This window comes from Dipodomys spectabilis, unplaced genomic scaffold (assembly GCF_019054845.1).
Source record: "Dipodomys spectabilis isolate Male_0828 unplaced genomic scaffold, ASM1905484v1 ptg000009l, whole genome shotgun sequence".
NCBI classification, from domain to species: domain Eukaryota; kingdom Metazoa; phylum Chordata; class Mammalia; order Rodentia; family Heteromyidae; genus Dipodomys; species Dipodomys spectabilis.
Window position 1 is genome coordinate 26,423,364 of NW_024870686.1, and position 24,875 is coordinate 26,448,238.

Consider the following 24,875-nt stretch of genomic DNA (forward strand, 5'->3'; position numbering starts at 1 on the left):
TTATCTTTTAAAATTCGTTGCTGTTATTTGCACAGAGTACGGATTCAATAAATGTTTAGAGAAGCGATCTGCCCCGCCCCCTCCCTCCAGTTCTGTCCGCAGGCAGTCCTAAACCAAGGCTTTAAAGAGGCAGCCCGGAGCCCTGCTTCCAGGGAGTACCACTCAGACTGCCTCCAGACAAGCCCAAGTTAGCAATCAATTTTGCCTTCAAGTTGCAGGCTGATTGGTAAGTTCCTCCCCACTTAACCCTCCCCGACCCATTCCCAGGTGGTGATCATCTGCCTCGTATTTTCTAACCACAACCCTTCCCCCCACCCCACCACACCCCATCCCTGGGCCCCACTGACATCCCTACCTGGCCTGAATCCTCACCCCAACCTTACAAACCAGGCAACAGCCCAACCTATGGAGAGCATAGGAAATGCATAGGAAATAGGAAATGCGGCAAGCTGTTTAAAGTGTTGGACCCTGAATCTAGGATTGTGGTGTCCTTAGATCTCTTTCATTTTGGAGCTCTCTAAACCCAGAGAACGCAAGGCGCTGGTGATTCACACCCGTGGGTAGAAAAACCCATGCGCCTTTTATCTCCAGTTAAGGGGGGTGGGGGGGGCGTTGAAAGTCGGGGCATGGTTCCAGTGGTAGAATGCTAACCTGGAATGGAAGAAGTCAAGTGAGAGCGAGAGGTTCTGAGTTCAAGCTTCTGTTTGGGGGGGAGGGGGCGGGGGGGGCGCGCGCGCACGCACACACACACACACACACACACACACACACACACACACACACACACACACACACACAGCCTCTGCAGCGCCAGGCCGCGCATGGCCTAGGAAGCCTGTTGCAATGCACCAAAGCAACCACCAGATGATACTCAAGGATTAAGATGATGGTAAACCCCTGGCCACCTGTAGCCGCCGCTTTGCCCGGTCCTGGGGCAAGGTCCTGGAATGCCCTGATCCGGGACTGCAGGCGGGTCGCACTCCGCCCTGCCGTTCCCTGCCAAGCTGCCCTGCTCTGCCATGCCCTGGCGCCCCGAGCTTTGACCCGGGACGTGGAAGCGCCGACTGCCATAGGTCGGGGCATGGGTGGGAGCGGGGCGGAGCGGACGCGTCGCGGGGCTCCGGGCGCGGGCTCGGCCGGCGGTGGACTCCGCCCCTCCCGGCCCCCGGGTGTATTTAGCACCCGGGGCGCCCGGCCCGGGGACCCCTCCCCGCGGGACTGTGGGACGAGTGAGGAAGCGGTCCTCGGCCGGTTGCGCAGCGCCCACCGTCTGAAGACATGAACTACGCGCGGTTCATCACCGCCCGCAGCGCGGCCCGGACCGCCTCCCCCATCCGGACCAAGGGTGAGACGCGGGGCCGGCGCGCCCCGGGGCCTCGCGGGGACCGCGCCCCGCCCGGCCACCGCCGGGCTGCATTCATTCATTCGACCCCGGAGCCGGCAGGCGTGGAGGCGGCCCAGCCCCGGTTCTCCAGCCGGAGAGCTCAGGCTGCCGGCTGCCAAGAAAGTCCCCGGGCAGGGAGGCTGAGGCCGGGAGGCCGGGGAGCTGGGGAGGCCGCTGGCGGGAGTCGGGGCCAGGGGGACTTGGGAAATGGGACCCAAACCCGGAGCCACGATGCCCACGGGCGGGAAGGCCTTCTGTCCCGACACGTTCCGGGTCTCGGTGTCTTCTCCTCGGCCACCTCCATTCCTCCCCACCCCCCATGAGGAGGCTGAGAAAAAGTTATTCTGTATTTAGTTTAGACCAAGATTCTTGCCCGGTCTGTTTGAGCGGCTATCTCAAAAGGCCCTAAATTGGCAGTTCAGAAGCAATGGATTTTTTTTTTCTCACACACACAGTCTTAAATGTAAGGTCGAATAAGGCCCCCCTGACTTCATGGATGGATTGCTGGCGTTCTCTTCCTGTCTTCACCTAGAGTCGGGCTGGGAAGCACAGCTTCACATCACTGGCAGAGTCAGCCTCTGGTTGGGGCCATTCCTTAGAGATGCATTGCTGTGCCTTCGCTTAGTGGGACAGAAAAGCCAAGACTTCCTCCCTCCAGCCTCTTTCCTTAAGGATAAAATCCCATTCGTTAGAGTACAATCCTCATAATTAATCCCTTCCTAAGGATCCCATTTTCTAATAATATTACATTGAGTATTTATTAGATTCCAACACAATAGTGTTGGAACATTCACCAAAAAAATGATCTCTGATGGATAGAATGGTGATAGAAACCATTAAACTCCATAGATGACTGTATTTTGCACACTGAACTATCTCTGCTTATGACGATCTTCAAGGAAAGTATTTCTTCTCTGCCATGTTCATCACAGCTGACATATTGTGCAAGGCATCCGATTCGCTCATCAGCATGGCTCCTGGATTTCCAAACCCAAATACTTTCCCCTTTAAGACTGCTACGATCACGGTAGAAAATGGAACTAGCCTCCAATTTGATGAAAAACTGATGAATAGAGCACTTCAGTATTCTCCAAGCTCTGGGTAGGTAATGGGGAGGGAATGAACTTTTCTTGGTTCATTTTCACGTCCCTTTGACCAAGTGACTTGCGTCTTATTTAATGAGGTGCTTGATGGTCAGGGAGATTTGGAGAAGAGTTTTTTTTTTTTTTTTTTCAAAAAGTAATTAAGAGCAAAAGGGATATGAAATGCTTAACTCTCTTCAGTGACTGCTTTGCACCCTTAAATGAATGGGAAAGTCAGAGAAACTTCTGAAGGAAGAGATAAATGTGTGTGAAACTAAAGAGATTAGCGCTAGATGAAGAGGCATATTGGGAGAAAAGAGGAAATGGATGGTCCAAGAGGTAGTACTTTTAAATCCTTAATTATTGTCCAATAATTATGTCCCTTTTCCCTCACTGCCCAATAATTATCTCTTTTATGCTCAATCATAATATTTGCAAATACATTATGTTCAAAAATTCAAATATCTTCAATTTCGTAGAAGCAAACTGAAATGTATATCCTAAAATTTTCATTGGCTGTTCTTCCAATGAAAATTTATATTTTCTTTGAAGCATTCTTTTTGTTCTTTTTTGGTCTGAGATCAGGAGTCAAATTCATTAACTGATGCTTTCTTTCACTCATTGGCTGAGCCATGCCTCCAATGCTAAATCTCTGTGACATACTCCTATAATCCCAACACTTCGGAGGCTGAAGGATCATGAATTAAATGAGCCTTAGATACATAGCAGAAAGACCTTATACACACACACACACACACACACACACACACACACACACACACACACACACACACCTTTGTCCTGTGATTGAAGAGTTTTGAATTATATAGTATATGATGAACTCTTCTTTCCCTGAAGAAAAGAATTTATTAAGTCTAGATTTCTAGGTTGCTTATAGAAATGTTCCTTAAGATTTTTAAAAAATTGCTGTGCAGTGAATACTGTGTACAGAAGAGACTATGGGTTTTAAAATAACACTAGGCTGGAAGTATGGCTCAGTAGTAGAGCACCTGCCTAGCAAACATGAGGCTTTAAATTAAAATCCCAGTGCCATCAAGAAAAAGAAAACAGAAAAAAAAAAAACAAATCTCAGTTTTACTCAGTTACTCATTTACTCATTAAGTAAAAGACTGACTTTATGTGAATTTCCTAATCTCTAAAATCTACTGCCTCATCTATTAAATGGTAGTACTGGTCCTGGCAAAAAGCATTTGAAAGTTTTTTTTAATTCTGAAAAATGAGTTTTTAATGATTTTGATATTATTTCTTGTTTAAAATTACTATTACTAATATTACTCTAAACTTAAAATTACATAAATGTAATATAATCCCCGAAAATCATGGAATCAGAGCCAGGCAGTCAAGACTTTGAGACCAGACTGCATTACATAATAAGAGAGCTTGTCTAAAGTAACAATAATAATAAATAAATAAAAATACATTTTATGCTTTAGGATTCCAGAGCTTATTTCCTGGATAAAACAGTTGCAAATAAAATTGCATAATCCTCCCACTGTCCACTACCCACCCAGTCAAGGACAAATGGATATATGTATCACTTCCGGTTGCCAAGATGGTCTTTGTAAGGTAAGATTGAAAGGAAAATGGAGCCTACATGTGAGATCAGGTATGTTCCTACATAGAGCCAGCTCTCATTGGACTGCCAGACCATATTTTGTAGATTACCCATCCCCTTTCTGGTCATCCCTTCGAATATTTAACAGGGCACTCAAAGACAAAAGGTATGAAAAGGAATGAGGGCATGGCTAGCACGTACTTAGTTAGAGTTTAAACTCAAAGACTTTCAAAATGTGTCTGCTCTTAATCACTCATCAACCTGATTTTTCTTAAATGCAGAGACTATGCTCTAGAATAGCCTGGAACTTTAAGTTATTCAACCACCATTCCCAGTAAGGATTTCTACCACAAGTTTTGTGAGTGCTGCCGAATTTCACCCGGCCCAAAGATTTCTGCCTGTAGCCACAAAAGTTCAGAGTTATTCCAGTAAGCCCTCCACAGAGGACATGTCCCCATGTCCTGAAGAATGGCATTCCTTTATGCTCCTCAATTACACAGGGCCTGTCTTGATAATCCCCTTATAAGTTAAAATGATGATAAGTCCAAACTGCCTTTCAGATACCCAGCCTGCTGGACATCAGTCCTTAGCAACTTAGCACCATGTAGTGTAAGTTGTTTATCTTTACAACTACATGGCAGCTGAGAGTTACCAGCGCCAGTGACAGTATCATTCCATGTATTGCTAGCAATCTTCAAAATTCCAAGTACAGTTTCCAATAAAGGCATACTTTTTCCATTATAAAGTGGAAAGTTTTTCAGTGGATCTATTGTTAAGTCAGGGACCATATGTCTTTCTCTAGCTTCTCTGAGTTAGTTCTCTGCCTCTCTTTTCTCTCCTCTCCCAGCCCTCTGTCGGTTTTCTCTCCGCTTCTCCGTTGAGATCCTGGACTTCCACACACACCACCACCAGTGGGTAGATATCACAATGAAAAGACCGTACCTCTGGCGAATTTTTCTCTGTTGTTTTTTTTTTCCTTTTCAAGAATAAAATCCTTGGTAAAGATTTTTCTCTTTTCACTCTTCAAGTCTAAATTGAAATTTGACTTTAATTTATCTTTATCTTAAATCACGGTAGCTTTCTTTTTGAGTAAGCTATAATCTGGCTCTGTTTAATGAAATTTGATGAAACTATGATTATGGAAATAGCTTCTAGTGATAAAAATACTACTTTAAATATTTTTAGAAATTAAGCTGGGGGCCAGTGGCTCACATCTATCATCCCAGCTACTCAGGAGGCTGAGAACTGAGGACTGCATTGCAAAGGCAGCTCACGTGGGAAAGTCCACGATGCTCTTATCTCCAATTAAGCACCGAAAAGAAAAGAAAGCCAGAGTGAAGCTATGGCTCAAGCAGTAGAGCACTAGCCTTGAGCACAAACCTCAAATACAGTGTGGAAGGCCTTCACTTCAAGCCCCAGGACTAGCAAAACAACCAGGAGGGGAGGGGAGAGAAAGGGAGGAGAGGAGAGGGGAGAGAGAAGGGAGGGGAGGGGAGGGGAAGACATGTGGATTGGAAGGACAAAAGTTCTAGGCCAGGCAAATTTAAATTAAAAAAAAACTAGCAAGACAGCAAGAGTCTTCCAAATCAGCAAGTGTGGAGGCACCTGCCTGTCATCCCAGCTCCATGCGAGGATAACTAGGTGGATTGTGCTCCAGGCTTGTTTGAGGGACCCTATCTGGAAAAATAACTCCATAAAAAGATAAAATGGGGCCGGGCATGGTGGCTTACTCCTGTCATCCTAGCTACTCAGGAGGCTGAGATCTGACGATCTCAGTTCAAAGCCAGCCTGGGTAAGAAAGACCTTGAGACTCCTATCTCCAATAAACCACTCAGAAAACCAGAAGTGGTGCTGTGGCTCAAGTGGTAGAGCATGAGCCTTGAGCTGAAGAGCTGAGGGACAGCGCCCAGGCCCAGAGTTGAAGCCCCACGACCAACAACAACAACAAAAGATAAGTTGGATATTTCAAGCCAACTATTCGAGACCTGTGGGAAACAGCCTCATGCTATACAGGTTGTTAAAATGCTGGGCAGAATCACTTCCCTTGGGGGACTGTGAGGCATTGCTAGGTTAATAAGATTCTTGTGTAACTTCTAGACTGCTTAGTCAGTAGTCCCATAAGATTTGGTCTGATAAATGTCTGTCGCCTGAGACTAATGATGTCCACGGTCGTCATATCATCCACAGTATGTCTCCAGATGTGTTGGACTGAGTCATATTTGACCTCCAGGCATCCACAAAAGGCTGAGTTCCCCAGCCTTTTTATAACGCTAGTCTGGCCCCACATTCTAGGGCTGTCCTCTCATCAGCTGTGCTAGAACTCAATCCTAGAACTCCACCCTCTCCTTCATCTGTGTGCTTTCCCTTGCTCCCTCCGTCCTTCACATGTCCCAGTCATTGCCCTGAACTGGGACGCTCTTTCCATTTGTCTACCTGCCCGCCTGACACCACTGCAGAGGGACCTCACACCGAAACAGTTCAGCTTCATCTTAACCAGATGTGGGTGACTTGGTGCCTACGTAATTCAGCAAATGGTATCCATCTGGCTGGTCTGATGGCCCAGAATCTAAAAGTCCTGCCTGACAACTTCTCTTCTGCATTCTCAGAATGCAGTCCACAGTCATTTTCAGTTGGATTTCATTTCCTAAATACGTCTCTGCTCTTCCCTACCGTTCCACTACTCTAGTCCCCACCACCCTTACCTGTCCCCAGAACAGCAGCAATATCTTCCCAAACAGTCCCCAGAATTTGCCAAATTCTTCATGTGTATTCTCACTCTTATTCTTTCTTACTGTAGCGATCATTGTTCCTATCTGCTCATTGGCTTTCTCTTTACCCAAATACCTACATAGGTGGTCTCTGCCACTTCTACTTGTCTCTTCCCAGACAGCTCTTTACAGTCCCCCATCACGGGTTGCTCAGACTATACCTATTGTAACCCCCTGCTAACGCAGCTCTTAACTCAGAGAAGCCTTTTCTGAGTTCTCTGAATGTCCACATCCTGCAGTGAGCTGTTACAACATTGTGAATCTGCACTTACTAACACTTGCAATACTTTTCGTGATCAGCTGCTTGGAAACTCTTTGACTAGTGTCCGGCTCTCCCAGAAGAACAAGAACTCCATGTGAGGATAAACCCTATCATGGTTTCATCATCAGTAACTTTTTCAATGAAGCAATCAATGCAACACATGAATCCAGGAGCTAAACTTGTTACGTTCAATTTTATTTTATCCTAGAACAGAGATTGGCAAACCAATTGGTTTGAGAGCCAAATCTAAGTCATTGTCTAAGTTTCTAAATAAAGTTTTTGGAACTCAGCTACACCCATTTATTTATATATTTTCTGTGACTGCTTCCTTTATTGACAGAGATGTTAAATTGTAACAGTCACAATGGATCACAAAATAGTGACTATCTGGCTCCTTACAGAAAAATTGCTAGCTCTTATTTTTAGTCCTACGAACTTAATCTAGAAAAGGGGATTCTGAGAATTGGAACAACATGGCCCAAGCTAACCTTTGCTCTTTTTGTTAGGTATTTGAAATGATGATTAATCCTGGAGATACTATCCTGCTCAATGAACCGCTTTATTCAGGAACAATTCAAGCTGTGAGTACACATTCTGACAAAGTGGAAACTCTCATTCAGTGCAGAGAAGGAAGCTTTTCACCTCGAACATTATCTGTCCCCTGGAAAATAAAATGGCATCTTCCATCTGTAAATAAGAGTCCCTTAATGACATATGAAAAATATCTTCAAATATACCCCTTACTTCATATATTCTTTAAAATGCAAATGCTAAGGCACTAAAACTAGGTTGCGTAAAGTCATGTTCAATTGCTTAATGTTTTCCCTGAAATGTGACTTAATTTACACAGACACTGTTTTTATAACCATCTTTTATTACCATGTGCTTAGGTATAATCATGTTATATCAATTTACTATAACTCGAAGGTAATATGATATAATTAGAGAGTTTCCGCTCCCATGTTAAATCAAAGAATAAAGTTAATCATCTGACTCACTGCTGAGAATTAGGCTTGCTTGGGACACACTACTTTAGGATATCTTTGTCTACAAACTAAGTATACAGGAAAGTGTGATCAGAATGAACAGGGAAATAGAAACCACACAGGATACAGGGACTCTTTTTAGGAATTACTGTAGTTTTCTTTAAAAAAAAAAAAAAGTGGGGGGAGGAGATTCATTGAAGGCACAGAATTGTCCTCAAATATAGAAGAATTTGACTTATTTGACACATTCTGAGGTTAGTAGAACTAAAGGATAGAAGCTACAGAGAAAGAAGCTCAACCAAAAGAACTCTCTAACCATCCGGGTGCCGGTGGCTCACACCTGTAATTCTAGCAAGTCAGGAGGCTGAGACCTGAGGGCAGGAAAGTCCATGAGACTCTTATCTCCAATAAACCACTCAGAAAATTGAGAGTGGTGCTGTGGCTCAAGTGGTAGAGTTAGCTAGCCTTGAGCTGAAGAGCTGAGGGTCAGCACCCAGGTGAGTTCAAGCGCCATGACCAACAAAAAGAAGAAGGAGGAGGAGGAGGAGGAGGAGGAGGAGGAGAAGGAGAAGGAGGAGAAGGAAGAAGAAGAAGAAGGAGAAGGAGAAGGAGAAGGAAGAAGAAGGAGAAGGAGGAGGAGAAGAAGGAGGAGAAGGAAGAAGGAGGAGGAGGAGGAGGAGAAGGAGGAAGAACAAGAAGAAGAAGAAGAAGAAGAAGAACAAGAACAAGAAGAAGAAGAAGAAGAAGGGGGCTGGGAAGGTGGCTCAGTGGTAGAGCGCTTGCCTTGCATGCATGAGGCCCTGGGTTCGATTCCTCAGCACCATATAAGCAGAAAAAGCCAGAAGTGGTGCTATGGCTCAAGTGGTAGCGCACTAGCCTTGAGCTGAAGAGCTGAAGGACAGGCCCAGAATTCAGGCCCCATGTCCAACAAAAAAAAAAGAAGAAGAAGAAAGAACTCTCTATCAGTCTTACCTGACTGCTAAGAGGATGTAACGGTTTTTTATTGTCAACTTGATTGACTTGAGGCAGCACCTGCTAGATTGGTAAAGTGTGCCTCTAGATGTGTCAAGGAGGGACAGAGACTGGAACTTGTGAAACTATAGCAAAATCATTTATTCTTCTCCTAAATTGTTTTGCCCAAGTATGTTGTCATAGTGACAGAAAATTAATATGTAGAGGTAGAGTTTTTCCCACTGCAGATACCCAGTTACCTGCTTGACGAACACATTCTAACTATTAAGGCATTTAATCAAAAGAGATTAAGTATGGTTATTTAATGAAGGACTAATATTTCAGTAGCCTGTAGCTACAAGGGTGTATTTCTGTCATACTCTATGTGCACCATGGGACCAATACAGCATCTGCCTTACCCAGCCCTAGATTGACAAAGAAGCCTCTATTTGGAATATTGCCAGTCTTAGAGCAAAGGGCAAAGAGACATTGAAAACCATCAGCTGGGGGGGGGGGGGGGAAGTGGGGAGGATTGGGTGGGGGGGGTGGGGGGAGGATGGGAAGGAGAAACAAAGGAGGAGGCTACAATGCTTGATAAGAAATGTACTCATTATCTTGCCCATGTAATTGTAACCCCTCTGTACAGTATTTTCACAATAAAATAATAATAATTTAAAAAAGAAAACCATCAGCTGTTACACTTCTGTGCAGAAGAAATATACTTCACTTCTGCTCACAGATATACTGGCCAAAGCAATGCACATGACCCAGGTAATGGGACAGGGAAGTATAATGCTTCCCTCTAGACAGGGACAGAGATAGCATTGAACAACAGAATTACAATACAGAGGTCAACCCTCTGGATCTTGGAGATGAGTGCAAGAGTAATATATTGCCAAAATATCCAGATCAAGGTGGATCATCTGACTCGATAGATACTAAACATTCATAGTATTTATTGACTTAGCAGTAGTGTTCATGTTTTGTATTTATATTGAACTCTTCAGCTTGTCTTCTGTATTCCAGTTAACACCGCTGGGTGGCAACATTATCAGTGTTCCCAATGATGAACATGGGATAATTCCAAGCGCCCTCAGAGAAATACTTTCCAAATGGAAACCAGAAGATTCAAAGGACCCTACAAAAAATGCTCCTAAATTTCTTTATACTATTCCAAATGGCAACAACCCTACTGGCAACTCTTTGACAGCTGACCGCAAAAGGGACATCTATGAGGTATTTATAAGAATGTCTTGTATGGTTAAATTCCTGTATCATTTTTTTTTTTTTTTACAAGAGGGCAATGCAAGTTCTTAAAAGATGTTCATCTAGGCTATGGGCCCTAATAAAATGAGACAAAATAAATTACTTCACCCTTGTTTTTCTTTTCCTTTAATTGATGCTTTAATATAATAGAAGTAACATATTTCTCTGCTGTTAGCTTTAAATGAACATCAAGCTATCAATAATCAAATAAACATCAAGCTATGCAGAAATCTTTGAAAGATAAGAGAAACGTGTCTTTTGTAAAGTCTCTTTTTCTGGACCTGACTATCTTCTCTACAAATAGCTTGGTAAATTAAGTATGACGCCCATGTTCACCCATGTAGAATTTAAGTGTGTATGGTGGAATCAAAAGTAAGATATCGGGCTAGGAAGGTGGCTCAGTGGTAGAGCGCTTGCCTTGCATGCCTGAGGCCCTGGGTTCGATTCCTCAGCACTACATAAGCAGAAAAAAGCCGGAAGTGGCTCTGTGACTTAAGTGGTAGAGCACTAGCCTTGAGCTGAAGAGCTGAGGGACAGCGCTCAGGTCCAGAGTTCAGGCCCCACAACTGACAAAAAAAAAAAAAAAAAAGTAAGATATCAGCTAGTTCCTTCACACGCTCCACTAAGATCCCTTTATGCTGCTCTGCAGAGGTTTTGTGCTTTTTCTTTTTTCTAATTTCAGGTTTGTTTTTGTTCTTTTGTTTTTGGGGGTTGGTTCTGGGGCTTAAACTAAGGGCCTGGGCACTGTCTCAGGAATCTCTCTCTCTCTCTCTCTCTCTCTCTCTCTCTCTGTCTTTCTCAAATATGATCTTATTTAATACTTTACCTTTACCTCAAGGTTATCCCTCCTCCCATCTAATTTTTCCCCATTCAGTCTCCATTAACTTATGCCCATCCTGTCATCGTCACTGGAAGTCCCATGAGAACAGAAGTCTTCCCTGCTTCTGCATGGCTCTGTACACCATTTATAATAATCTGAACTCAATAGTCTCTTGGATGAATAAATAAACAAATGAGTATAAAGAGCGGTGATTCTGAATAGTTTTGATTTTAGGTACTTAAGAACTATTTTACTTTAACCTTTTAGCTTGCCAGAAAATACGATTTCCTCATAATAGAAGATGATCCTTACTATTTTCTCCAGTTCAACAAGGTAAGAGATGACATGAAGTTATTCCACCATTATGAGATAGAGTTGTAAGTTCTCACTGCAATTGAGATTAGCCTAGCTGGGGCTGGGAAGGTGGCTCAGTGGTAGAGTGCTTGCCTTGCATGCCTGAGGCCATGGGTTCGACTCCTCAGCACCACATAAGCAAAAAGAAAAAAGCCGGAAGTGTCGCTGTGGCTCAAGTGGTAGAGCGCTAGCCTTGAGCTGAAGAGCTGAGGGACAGCGCCCAGGCCCAGAGTTCAGGTCCCACATCCGGACCCAAAAAAAAAGAGAGAGAGAGAGAGATTAGCCTAGCTACCAAGATAGAGCCCTTTACTTCTGCATTGAAATTATATGAATTTATATTAATTTGCCACCACTTACTTTTTTGTCTTTTCCAATTTTATTGTGGAATTCTTCTTATTGCATTGAACATTCCTCAAAAAATTACTGCTCATTTTTAGTATATTTATACTCTTTCTAGAACTTAGAACCTTAGAACTTAGTTACCTTCAAAATAGTAGCTGTTTGTACTGTACCATGTGTTTTATTCAAATAGAACACAGCAGGGAGATGATGTCAATCTCCAAAACCTACTTCATCACCTCTTACACATCACCTGAGAGATGTGCAGTGGTTTTCATTTTAGCTATCAACTTCAATCTCATGATAGCTGATGAGAATGATGTCTGAGAAAGAGTGTGAAACTATGATCCAAGCTGAAGGAAAAACAGGGCTGAGTTCAACTGGTAATGTCCATGATGGAAGCAGAAAAGGTGTAATGGCCACATATTTGCGACCTTTGTCACTGATGCCCTAGGTCTCACTTGCAGAATAATTTTTCTTTTCCATTTATCCTTGCTGTATGGAGATGCTGCTTTTTCAAATTCCTGTTTTTCTAGTTGGAAGTAGTTGGAGCACTGACTACCAAATGCCTGGTTCCTCAAAATCCAGTGATTTGTCTGCCCTCCGAGGTGCAGAAAATATATAACTACACACACACACACACACACACACACACACACACACACACGGCTTTACCTACTTCTTCTCTCTCCTTTTAAATGAAGAAACAAAAATTCTATTTATTTTTTTATCCAAGTTGTTCCTAGCTCAGGCTGTCTTTGAACACCTGAATGTCAGAATTACAGGTCTCTACCACCATGCCTGGTTAGAAACAAAATTTCTTGATTTCTGTATCCTTTGTCAAAGTATCATTTGCCTACCTTCCCACCTTGAGCATGATACAGTACCCCCTACTACTTCTGAAGAAAATCTGGAAGTCGGTGTTCCCTGTTGACTTGAGTTGCTCATCTTTATTCTCTCTCATCTGATTTTATCTTTCTAGATGGTTCTAAGGGTTTTCATTCTGTTTCAAAACAACCTTTAACACTACTGGCTCTCTTCATTTTTTTATTTTATTTTATTTTATTTTTGGGTACGGTTATGGGGCCTGAACTCTGGGCCTGAGCGATGTCCCTCAGCTCTTCAGCTCAAGGCTAGCGCTCTACCACTTCAGCCACAGTGCCACTTCTGGCTTTATCCTTTTTGCTTATGTGGTACTGAGGAATCGAACCCAGGGCCTCAGGCATGTAAGGCAAGCGCTCTACCACTGAGCCACCTTCCCAGCCCATGGCTCTCTTTATTTCTGTTTTTTCCCAACTGGTTTTCTTGGGTCCTTCCCCTAAATGTATTAATCCTGGATTTCAAACCTGGGGCAAGGAGGTTTGAGGTCTCTCTAAATTCAGAGTAGCAGCTTCTTAAGTAAATATGGAAGCTCTTGTGTTTAGCAGGAAAGTCCTGCAAAGAAGTGGATGGTTAGAAAAGCTCATGCGTACTAGTTTCTTATTCTGTGCTCAAGGGATGAGACAAAGGTACAACATACCGAGGCCGCTGTATTCCAAACCCATGCTGTCTCCACTCTGTACGAATAACAACAGTAACTCAGAGAGCTTGCCATAACTTTCTTCTCATTTTAAGCCCTGGGCACCAACGTTTCTTTCCATGGATGTTGACGGGCGTGTCATCAGAGCTGATTCCTTTTCAAAAGTCCTCTCCTCCGGGTAAGGCCCACATAGCTAACCTGAAGCTAGCCTCAGAATCGTACAGTCCAAATAGCTCTTCTTATCTAACAGGCTTGTAGTCTGCTTGCCTTACAACACTAGTTTGATTGGTATTCTAACATAAGTCCTTTTTCTCCACCTCCAGCAGTCAGAGATGCTTGGCCATTAGTCTAGTGGAACTAATTTAGATTTTGGTCAACTTTGCCAAGATCCATCTGTCCCCCCTGCTTCCACTCTCTTCCTAATGAAATCAACCAAGGGATTTGCATTCCTTGTTACTATTGGATTGGTATTAAGCCTTTTCTCTTTTTGTGTAGATTGAGAATAGGGTTTATGACTGGCCCAAAACCCTTGATAGAGAGAATTGTTTTGCACTCCCAAGTTTCAGTGATGAATACCTGCACTTTCGCTCAGGTAAGCATAATTTAAGAAGTAGGGTTTGTTGAAAAAATTCAGGTAAGACTACAAAGTAGACATTGGCAAATGAGATTAAGTTAGACTGGAGGGGAGGAAAACATCACAATGTCCAATCTCTATCCCAATACAGATTAGATTAGAAGACCTCATAGTTGTAGATGTTTACTCTTTTTTTTTTATTTTCACATTTCTTGTATTTATTTATTTCAGATTTACATATTTTCAGATGTGTCATTTGCCTTTTGTAGTTTCCAACTCCATACAATACAATAAATTCAAAGCAAAGGCTAAAAAACTGCCAAATATACCTTGGTAGAAACATTAGAAGTCTTTACTTGGAAATTTGCAAATTATTTACAAAAGAATATGAAATCTGTTTGCTACTGTATTGAAATCTAGAGTTTTTTTGTTGATTAAAACATCAAAAACAAAAAACTCTAAGCCGGGCGCTGGTGGCTCACGCCTGTAATCCTAGCTACTCAGGAGGCTGAGATCTGAGGATCGTGGTTCAAAGCCAGCCCAGGCAGGACAGACCGTGAGACTCCTATCTCCAATAAACCACCAGAAAACCGTAAGTGGTGCTGTAGCTCAAGTGGTAGAGCGCTCGCCTTGAGCTGAAGAGCTGAGGGACAGCGCCCAGGCCCAGAGTTCAAGCCCCACGACCGACAAAAAAAAAAAAAAAAAAAAACTCTATTATCCTGAAGATGTATTGAAGGAGATTTATGTATAAAAGGATTTGCAATGACTCTTTTACATGTATTTGAAGAGTATTTGAACTTTGTACCTGAAGAGAGAATTTGCCATTAATAGCAAGAAAACAAAATAATGGTTAAAGTAAGAATGACTGAATGCCTACTAAGTTATTTGCACAGATACTTCTAAGTTCCTGGGGAGTCTTAGTAAATTGTTACAAATATAAACAACATGTAGTTTACTTGATCTCTTAGAGACAAAAATGTGATAGGGAGATGGGAAGTATAAAGTGTCAAGACATTCACCATTTGAATAAAAATAAAACAATCTGAATCACAGCAAATCATGTTCAGATTTAATAGATTTGAGTCCACTTGCAAACATGGCTTCTTAAAGGCAAAAATGAGCCAGTCACTGGGAGCTCAAGCCTGTAATCCTAGCTACTTAGGAGACTGAGATCTAAGGATCACAGTTCTAAGCCAGAGCAGGCAGGAAGGTCCAAGAAACTTGTATTTCCAATTCACCACCTTAAAAAATGGAAGTGAGGCTATGACATAAAGTGGTAGAACACCAGTCTTAGCAAAAAAAAAAAAGCTCAGGGACAGCTCCCTGGCTCTGAGTTCAAGCCCCGTAACTGACAAAAAATAAAAATTAAAAAAGGCAAAAATGAGCATTGAATTGACCTGCTGTTACCACACAGCATAATGCACACTTCTTGAGAACCATAGTATCTTACTCATATTGTATTCCTAAGAAAAGTCCTAAAACAAAATGTGAATAAAAACACTTTGCAGGAGCTGGACAAAAGAACTGAACTTTGTGAAAAATATTAACTTTAGCTTCATGGACTTGGAACCTGTCCTGAGAGCAAGAAATCCAAAACCTTTGGGCAGTGTGTGCCTCCCTCACCGCACCCATGTGTGCCAGCTCTTTCAAAAGACACTGATTTGAATGCATCCTAATTAAAATAAAGGAAAATTAATTTGGAAAAATATATAAATTTCTTCATATGCTGTGAGAAGCAATTGGACTTGAAAATGGTTACAGTAGGGCTGGGAAGGTGGCTCAGTGGTAGAGCGCTTGCCTTGCATGCCTGAGGCCCTGGGTTCGATTCCTCAGCACCACATAAGCAAAAAGAAAAAAAGCCGGAAGTGGTGCTGTGGCTCAAGTGGTAGAGCGCTAGCCTTGAGCTGAAGAGCTGAGGGACAGCGCCCAGGCCCAGAGTTCAGGCCCCACAACCGGACCCCAAAAAAAAAAAGAAAAAGAAAATGGTTACAGTATTGGGAATCAGAGTTTCATGGATATAATGGCTATGGAAGAACTCAAATTAATAGAAAAGCAGATATCTTATCAGATACTTGTTTGATATTGTGCTTAGTATATATGTCTCTATGTTTTAGCAAGTTCGAAGCATGTCTCATGATTTTTATATGCTATCAACAAAAAGTTCCATATTTGTGACATTTAGAGCTTTCATTTGACACAGAAAATATCTAAATATATGATAGGACTTTATATACCTGCCGTATATTTTATTTTAGGGCTGGGTATATAGTTCAATGGTAGAATAGCTGCTTAGCTATCACCTCATCCTAGAGTCTAATAATCAATATCATGGATAAGGATATCTTTTTGGAATCCAAGCTCTGTGACAAGTTGTTTTACATTGGGAAAATTAACCTTTGTATCTTGATTTCAGTATCAGTAAAACAGAAATAACCTGGCTAATATTTAGGTTATTATGAAGAATCAAATAGCCCAATCTATTCATGTATTGAGATAACACCTAACACATAACAAGTACTATATAAACATTTGTTATTTTTTAGTACTGTTGTTTTCATGCTTATGAATATTTACTATAAACCACTAATGATGCAAGCCTGGTTCTGTGTATGTATTTTTGCAGAGGCTGACACATTTTGTTTTACTTTTGACAAGCAAACACTTTTAGGACTGAACCAAGGCATTGTAATTATTTTCTCTTTTAGTTCATGGTATCACAGCTTCTACACCAATGGGGAGAAGAAGGTTTCTGGGCTCATGTACACAGGTATGGAGTCATTTGTTATAATGTCTATTAGCAAAACAGAAACCCATGACCAAAGTGTAGAGAACCCAGAATATTGGTGTAAATTATTATTATTATTTATTTTTGAGTATTCCAAGATAGACAATGGAAACATCTATTAGAAATAAAAAGTTTGTTTTAGTAGCTCTTTACCTAGAAAACCTTCTCAGGAGTATTCATGGTATGGCAAGAAAGCAATATCCACTCACACCTATGGTAAGCTGAAATTCTCAACATGTTAGGAACCACTGACTTAGAGGATAGACTCCTTATACATATAAATATTCTGCTTAATCATCTACTCACTGTCAGGAAGACATGTCATAGGAATTGGCTCAGGTATAGATGGATAAAAAATAAAATTTTCCTACTTAATATAATGGTGTGAATTGTCCATTTAGTTATTTAAATGTGGTTAACTCCTCAGCCGTTTAAAAATAAGAAACTCTGAAAATGACATTTTGTGACAAGTGAATATAAAGATTGATCCTGCTAATTCTATATTTTACAGAGATGGACTTATTTTTCCTTTAATTTCCTTTCTTCAAGTTTTCCACTATTAAGGAGAACACATGGTAAAAGTTTATTATTAGCCAGGCACCAGTGGCTCACACCTGTAATCCTAGCTACTCAGGAGGCTAAGACCTGAGGATCACAGTTCACTGTCAACCTGGGCAGGAAAGTCCATGAGACTCTTATCTCTAATTAATCATGGAAAAAGCCAGAAGTGGCACTCTACCAGAAGTGGTAGAATGCTAGCTTAGAGCAAAAGGAGCCCAGGGACAGTGCCAAGGCCAAGAGCTCAAGCCCCGGGATCTGAAAATAAAATAAAATATTATATATACAATATATATGTGTATAATACTTGACAAGTCACAGAAATACACTCTATTCTGTAATTCATCATTCAACATTTTAAGCAAGATAGAAAACAAAGATGTGTAGCCTGGGCCCTAGAGACTTTCTGATTCTGAAGTTAAGGTTCTGACCACATGCTTGTCCTTGTGTCCTTCTTCCAGAACTATCGAATTTTACAGGAGAAAGAGGGATGAGATCGTGGCAGCTGCAGATAAGTGGTTAAGTGGTGAGTGGCAAACATCTGTCTCTACAATGAACAACATACCTGTGTTAGTGGGTGACCATCAACATATATTATTTAACAGCCCTGGTGGCAAAGACACAGTTCCCCAGAAGTGCTTGCCACAGTGTCCTACAAATGACCTCAGAAGCAACATCCCACCAACCCTGACACAATTTTACCTCTCAGCCATCTGCTGAAGAAATGTATGACTCTACAAGAAACTGAGGAGTCTAGAAATTAGTAACTTATTTGGATTAATTTTCATAATTAATTACATTCTCATTTTAAAAATGAATCCAAGCTGGGCACCGGTGGCTCATGCCTATAATCCTAGCTACCCAGGAGGCTGAGATCTGAGGATCATGGTTCAAAACCAGCCCGGGTAGGAAAGTCCATGAGACTCTTATCTCCAATAAATCACCAGAAAAGTGGTAGAAGTGGCGCTGTGGCTTAAGTGGTAAAGTGCTCGCCTTGAGCTGAATAGCGCATGGACAGTGCCCAAGACCAGAGTTCAAGCCCCACGACTGACCAAAAAAAAAAATCCATTTATCTCCTAAACTATGACATTGTTGACCAAATTTATTGAAACCCAAGAAGATTCCAAAGAGTTGAGACATCATCTTCCAATTGAAACATATTCCTAGGTCTACAGGACTGTAATTCCATACTTAGATTGAGGCAAGAGGATTGTGAGTTTCAGACTAGCAAAATCCTCTCCAGAAAAGAGAAAAAGTAAAACAAAACAAAAAGACAGGCTCTCTTATCCTCTGTGCAGACTGGCAATAGGTGTAAATATGGACACGGGAGTTATTTTCTCCCTCTTACCTCCACACTGACTCTAAAATAAACTTAGAGCATCCGTTTATGCCATCAATTCCCAGAGCATGTTTAAGCCTTATTATTTTTTTAGTATTATCACTGAAGGAACTTTGGGGAAAGTACTAGCTTATAATCACCACATCTACATCTTGGAACAATGTGTTTAGTGGCACTAGAAATAAGTTCAAAAGGTATTTATTCTCCATTTTTGTTTATAGGTTTGGCAGAATGGCATATTCCCAAGGCTGGAATGTTTTTATGGATTAAAATTAAAGGCATGCCTGATGCAAAACAGTTGACTGAAAAAGCCATCAAGAAGGAGGTAAAACCAAGAAGCGGGTGGGAAGAGATCTAAAGAAAAAAGTAATTTTTATTTTAATAAAAATAAAAAGATCGAGGCTAGGAATGTGGCTTAGTGGTAGAGTGCTGCCTAGCATCCATGAAGCCCTGGGTTCAACTCCTCAGTACCATATAAACAGAAAAGGCCGGAAGTGGTGCTGTAGCTCAAGTGATAGAGTGCTAGCTTTGAGCAAAAGAAGCTCAGGGACAGTGCCCAGACCCTGAGTTCAAGCCCCAGGACTGGCAAAATAATAATAAATAAAAAGATCATTTTATTGCCCACCTCACAACTCAGAATGTTTGAGTGCTGGGTATGCTTTCTCCTTACTAAAACTGTAAGAATTGTTTGAGTTTTGTAGCTATTCAGGTGGTCTAAATTGTTGGCGATATTATTATTTATCTCAGCAAATGATGGGATTTGTGGCTAAGAGAAGTCTCTGGAGCAACATTCCTTGAGTTTTAGCCTACCTCCACCTTATACTGGGCATGAGACTATGTAATTTACCCGCTCTGCTCCTGTGCTTTATTTTTGAAAATTTGGCTCCTATGTTGATCAAATTAGTTGTATATGTCGATCACTTAGACAAATTCCTGGCATGTAGTAGTTCCTCAATAATCATCAGATAGTAGGATTTAAAATAGATTTTATCTTCATTATGAAGGCATACTCACAGGAAGACATTTGGAAAATGCATAAAAGCATAATGAAACATTTTTAAATAGCCATCATTTCACTACCAGATTTCGTGGGCCATCTGTGTTGGATTTTCTAGATACGTTTTATAATGTTCTAGTATTTTGGCTATGCAGTTATTTTACAGGACTAAAACCACACAGAAAGTTTATATTTTGTTGAGTCTTTTTTCACTGAAAATTAGCTCATGTAGGGTTTTTATCCCCTCCTTCTATACTTAAATCATAAATCTACTTAGATCTCATTTGTGGGCATTGATTAAGTTAAATTTCTAAATGAAAGGTTTCTATGTAAGCTTACCAGTTTACCAAATAAATTGTCTTTTCTTTCTTAATTAATTCCATAGGTGCTTGTCAGTTACTCTTTGCAAATACTGAGATCTATTTCTAGAATCACTTTTATCTTGAGGCAATAAGTACAGAGTTGACTGACAAGGGTCAGAGACCCTGCTAGTACATAAAAGACCAGGTCAAGATTAGCTCTAGATACAGACTGACCAAAGCAAAGCTATTATTCTCTATGATTCTATCTCACTTGAGAACAGATTCATGCTTGCTCATTATTCTAATCCCAGTAGTAGCACAGAATAGGTAGTTAAAATACATATCCAACTGACTGATCTCAAATAAGTACATTTTTAATAGGTTTTTTATTGTGAAAATACTGTACAGAGGATTTACAGTTACATGAGCAAGGTGGTAATGAGTACATTTCTTATCAAGCATTGTTGCTTCCTCTTTGTTTTTCCCCTACCGTCATCCCTTCCCTCCCATCTCCACAACTACATCCCCCACACACACCTAAACTGTAAAGTTCGTTTTTCGACCTAGCATCTTGTACATCTCATTGTTGCAATGGGTCAACCTGTATCCCTATTTAAACAATTAGTTTTTTCCCTTCTGCTCCCCAAATTATACCAACATCAAATACAGTGAAAACAGGGGTTATACCATGGGGGAGGGACATACAAAGCAACAAAAAAATCACATGGTACAAATAAGCACTTTTAGATATAATAAATCAACTTGATCTTTTCTTCTTAATGCTATATCATCAAAACTTTTGGCTATTTGTATGTATCTTTGAAGTAAGTACTATAGACTTAATTTCTTAGTGAACTTTTTTCTCTATCTCTTTCTTTATTCCTCATATTCTGCTATACTTTGTGTGTGTGTGTATGTGTGTGTGCGCGTGCACGCACGCACACACACACACACACACACACACACACACACACGCATGCCAGTCCTGGGGCTTGAATTCAGCACACTATCCCTGAGCTTCTTTTGCTCAAGACTAGCACTCTACTACTTGAACCACATCTCCATTTCCAGCCTTTTGGTAGGTTATTGGAGATAATAGTCTCACAGACTTTCCTGTCTGGGCTAGCTCTGAACCTTGATCCTCAGATCTCAGCCTCCTGAGTAGCTCGGATTACAGGCATGAGGCACTGGCTTCCAGCCTAGGACACGTGTTCTTTACCTGTTCTGTATTATTTTCATCTTCATTATCTTAGCCTAGATTTTGTACATCTTGGAAAGAGATTACTCCCCTCCTTCTTTCACAGATTTTTTTGTTTCTAGTATATCCCAAACTTCTCTACTATTATGGGAAAAATAATGGCGTTTATATGATGTTAATTAGAACAAGGAAACACATATTCTACCTTGAAATTTGTCCTGAGGGCCCCAGATTGCTTCACTACCAATCCATCTTATTTTAGTAGACACTACTCAGATTTACACCAGGTAATAAGCAATTATCTAGTATTCTTAAGATCACGATTATATTGGCCTAACACTAATTGCTATGACAGATAAACTCCAGAATCTCAGAGACTTGACACAACAGTTTATTTCTGACTCAAATCAAATTCAAAGCCATGAGAAGGAGAATAAGAAAAAGGAAACAACAGGGTGAGTTTGATCAAAGTACATTATATGCATGTTTGGAAATAGCACCGTGAAGTCCCTTGGTACAACTAACGTGCTGATTTTAAAAATAGAAAAATGGGCTGGAAATGTGGCTTAGTGGCAGGATGCTTGCCTAGCATGCAGGAAGCTCTGGATTCAATTCCTCAGTACTACATAAACAAACAAAAAAGCCAGAAGTGGTGCTGTGGCTCAAATGGTAGGGTGCTAGCCTTGAGTAAAAGAAGTTCAGAGACAGTGCCCAGGCCCTGAGTTCAAACCCCAGGACTGGCAAAAATAAATAAATAAGTAAATAATATCAAAACCATGACCTGCTGGCACCTGTGCCCCACCAGTAACTCGGGGACATTGGTTCCTTCCATCCAGGGTCGATAATACACAGGAACAGGTCCATGGGCCAGGCCTAGAAGTCACTTTCCCTACTTTGGCTCACACCTTTTAGGATTCATTCACACATCAACAGAAAGAGGCTGGGGTTGCTGGAGGTGTAGCTCAGTGGCAGAACATGTGTTTAGTAGCATGCATAAGGTCCTACATTCCATTCCCACTAAAGAGAAGACAAAAAAGGAGGGAGGGAGGGAGAGAGGAAGGAAAGGGAGGAGGGGAGGAAGGGAGGAAGCTAGGGAATAAAGTATGTCTGTAAACGCAGAGGTGAAGAGAGCATGGAGTGTCCAGTCACTGAAGTGTGCCTAGCACGGTGCTCATCATGAAGTGTGCCTAGCACGGTGCTCATCAAGAAGGACAGCTAGTGACCTCACACTTTCTCAACATGCTTAGTTATTTATTCCCTCATTTTATGCATTTAAAAAAAGTTCACCTTCTTTTGGTATCATTTTCTTCCCATCTCAGAACATCTATATTCTCTATATTCTCTCCAATATATGTTCCCCACTTGCTAACACCAGCTTATCTTTAGTTGTCAGCTTAAGAATAGTTTCAAATGTAAGAGATATGTACCCAAGAGATATTTACTAGCTGCAAGAAGCTAGGCCAACAAGAAGAGGAAATGAGGAGGAAGATGGTCCAAGTAGGTACTTTTCATGCATGAAAATAGAACAATAAAACACTGAAGAGGATAAGAGGAAAGGGAGAGTGATAGAAGGGTTGAGATTGATTGAGATACATTGTACACAAGTGTGGAAATGTAATGAATAGTGTAATAAAATGTATATAATATGTACATGTTGCATATACTGCAATTTAAGGCAACACAGTGGGGAAAAATCATATTTTCAAATTTGATAAACTTGAAATGGTATATCTCACTGTCTGAATTTATATTACATTCTAGTTGTGTTAGACATTTATCTGTGTGTATTACCATTTCTGTTTTTGAATAAGCTGTCCTTTTTACAACTTAAAATTCAATTTTACTGTTTTTCTTCTGTTTCCTTCCTTTCCTTCTTTTTCTTTCCTTTCTTTTCATTTCCTTTTCTCCTTCCTTCCTTTCTTCTTTCCTTCCTTCCTTCCTTGCTTCCTTGCTTTCTGGCTTTCTTGCTTTCTTGTACTAGGGATTGGACCCATTGCTCAGCAAGTGCTCTACTTCTTCCAGGCATGTTTATAGTAAACATTTTTTAGTTTCTACGCATTTAGTTTTGTATTTTCATAGCAATTAGTTTGTTTTCCTTTGGTGATTTCTTCAACTTCCTTCCAATTCAATGTCCTTCAGCACTGTGATATCAGGCACTCTGATATGGAGCCTGCCCATGTTTTCTTTTTGCTGTTTGTTGTTGTTGTTGTTTTTGAAGTAATACTATTGTCTTTCCTCAACCTCTCATAGATCTTACTGGTTTCCGGAAGTGATTTCTACATAGAGAGCACAAGGCCTAGTCCATACTTCCGAGCCTGCTTCTCTTTAGTTTCTCCAGAAGAAATGGACATCGTGAGTATCACGAACACTCGCTCTCAATTCTGATGTTTAGTGCCATGTGCTCACTTTGCATGCTACAAAATTATTTAATGTTTTCTTGGGTTTCTGGAGGTCAGATATTTGTGGAGCAGTCAAGAATTCCCATTATACGTTCCCAGTTCGTTTACTGCTAGACTTCTGTAGACTAGTAGAGGCTAAGCTGGAGTTTTAAAAATCTGTTATCTTTCTGAATAACTTTTCAGAACTTATGGAACCAAATTGTTGTAGGGGAAAGCCTCTTTCCTTTCTTCATGAAATCAACATGAATGGAAACTATGAGTTCATGATAGCTTCAATCCCTTTCTTTGAAGAAAAAGCATCAGAATGGGTCAAATATTTTTAAATTAATCACAGCTCCGTTTTCACCAAAATAGTAAAAGGCAAAAGAAAAAAAACCCCAAGATCCTAAAGATTGTGCATCTGGAACTCCAAAACTATAATTTGACCAGTGCCATTAACCGTCAGAAGAGCTGACACTTAATCTGGGAGGTGGACCTTTTTTGGTGGGTTCTTTCTCTTACTTGCTCTCCTCTGTTATTAAAAAATATTTTTCATAATTTCTCCCTCCTTTTATATGTGGATAGACTTGGGAAATTAAAATTGTATGGAATACATTTGCAAGGAAGAGATTATATGAAAATATAAAATAATTTGTGCTGTGGATCACACAGAAAGCTATCATCATGTGAACCCATAAAAGAATCCTGGAAATCTGATGTGTTTATATCCATATATTTAGTAGCCATGGATGGCACCCTCCCCAGATAAAGCGGGTGTCAGATGTGACTTCTTATTGCCTTATCTCAACCTCCGATGAATACTCTGCTTCTAAAGTTTCTAAAGTTAGGACAGACAGACTTTTCATAGGAATCACCCTAATTTCACCGCTTCATATCTCTTTTCTATTTTAGGCCTTCCAGAAATTAGCCCAACTTATAAAAGAATGTTTATGAAGAAATCAAACTTATCACAGCACGTGTTGATTTTCCAAATAAATTATTTCTGTGCCTTAGCCAGAAGAATTAGTCATTAATGTTGGACTTAATAGCTTGATTTCTGTTGAATTTACAATATCTATGTATGTATAATAGTTTAACTGGAAAACTTTTAAAGTTCCTTTTACTCCATCAGATTCTCAGCATGAATTTATAATTCACATAGGCCTTTTGATTAGTATTCAACCTGCAAAAAGAAATTTAGCTTGGATTTTACTGTGTAGAACACTGTAATTGCTATAGAATATCATATTAATATGCTTTAAAACTAACATTTTACATTATATCATTTTCAAAAATAAAAGTTGAAAATAGTACATAATATGTAATTTTTTTCTTTTCTTTTCTTTTTTTTTTTTGGTCAGTCCTGAGGCTTTGAACTCAGGGCCTCTGCGCTGTCCCTGAGCAATTTTGCTCAGCTAATGCTCTACTACTTGAGCC

The 24,875-nt window shown here is 40.7% G+C and overlaps 1 protein-coding gene across 1 annotated transcript; it reads left to right on the forward strand.

Annotated features, from left to right (window-relative positions):
- Positions 1–1,192: 1,192 nt before the first annotated feature.
- Positions 1,193–24,751, forward strand: Aadat (aminoadipate aminotransferase). Its single transcript, XM_042701439.1, has 13 exons — positions 1,193–1,345; positions 2,317–2,485; positions 3,921–4,053; positions 7,579–7,653; positions 10,036–10,245; positions 11,363–11,428; positions 13,403–13,485; positions 13,803–13,899; positions 16,587–16,648; positions 17,686–17,750; positions 18,785–18,888; positions 23,311–23,412; positions 24,351–24,751. The coding sequence occupies exons 1-13, from the start codon at positions 1,279–1,281 to the stop codon at positions 24,390–24,392; spliced, it is 1,275 nt and encodes a 424-aa protein (XP_042557373.1). The 5' UTR covers positions 1,193–1,278; the 3' UTR covers positions 24,393–24,751.
- The last annotated feature ends 124 nt before the right edge of the window (positions 24,752–24,875 follow it).

Coding starts and splice junctions, on each gene's coding strand:
- Aadat (XM_042701439.1), top strand. CDS start 1,279: ATGAACTACGCGCGGTTCATCACCGCCCGCAGCGCGGCCCGGACCGCC. Junction 13,900..16,586: donor ATACCTGCACTTTCGCTCAG/GTAAGCATAATT, acceptor TTTCTCTTTTAG/TTCATGGTATCACAGCTTCT. Junction 17,751..18,784: donor TGCAGATAAGTGGTTAAGTG/GTGAGTGGCAAA, acceptor TTTTGTTTATAG/GTTTGGCAGAATGGCATATT.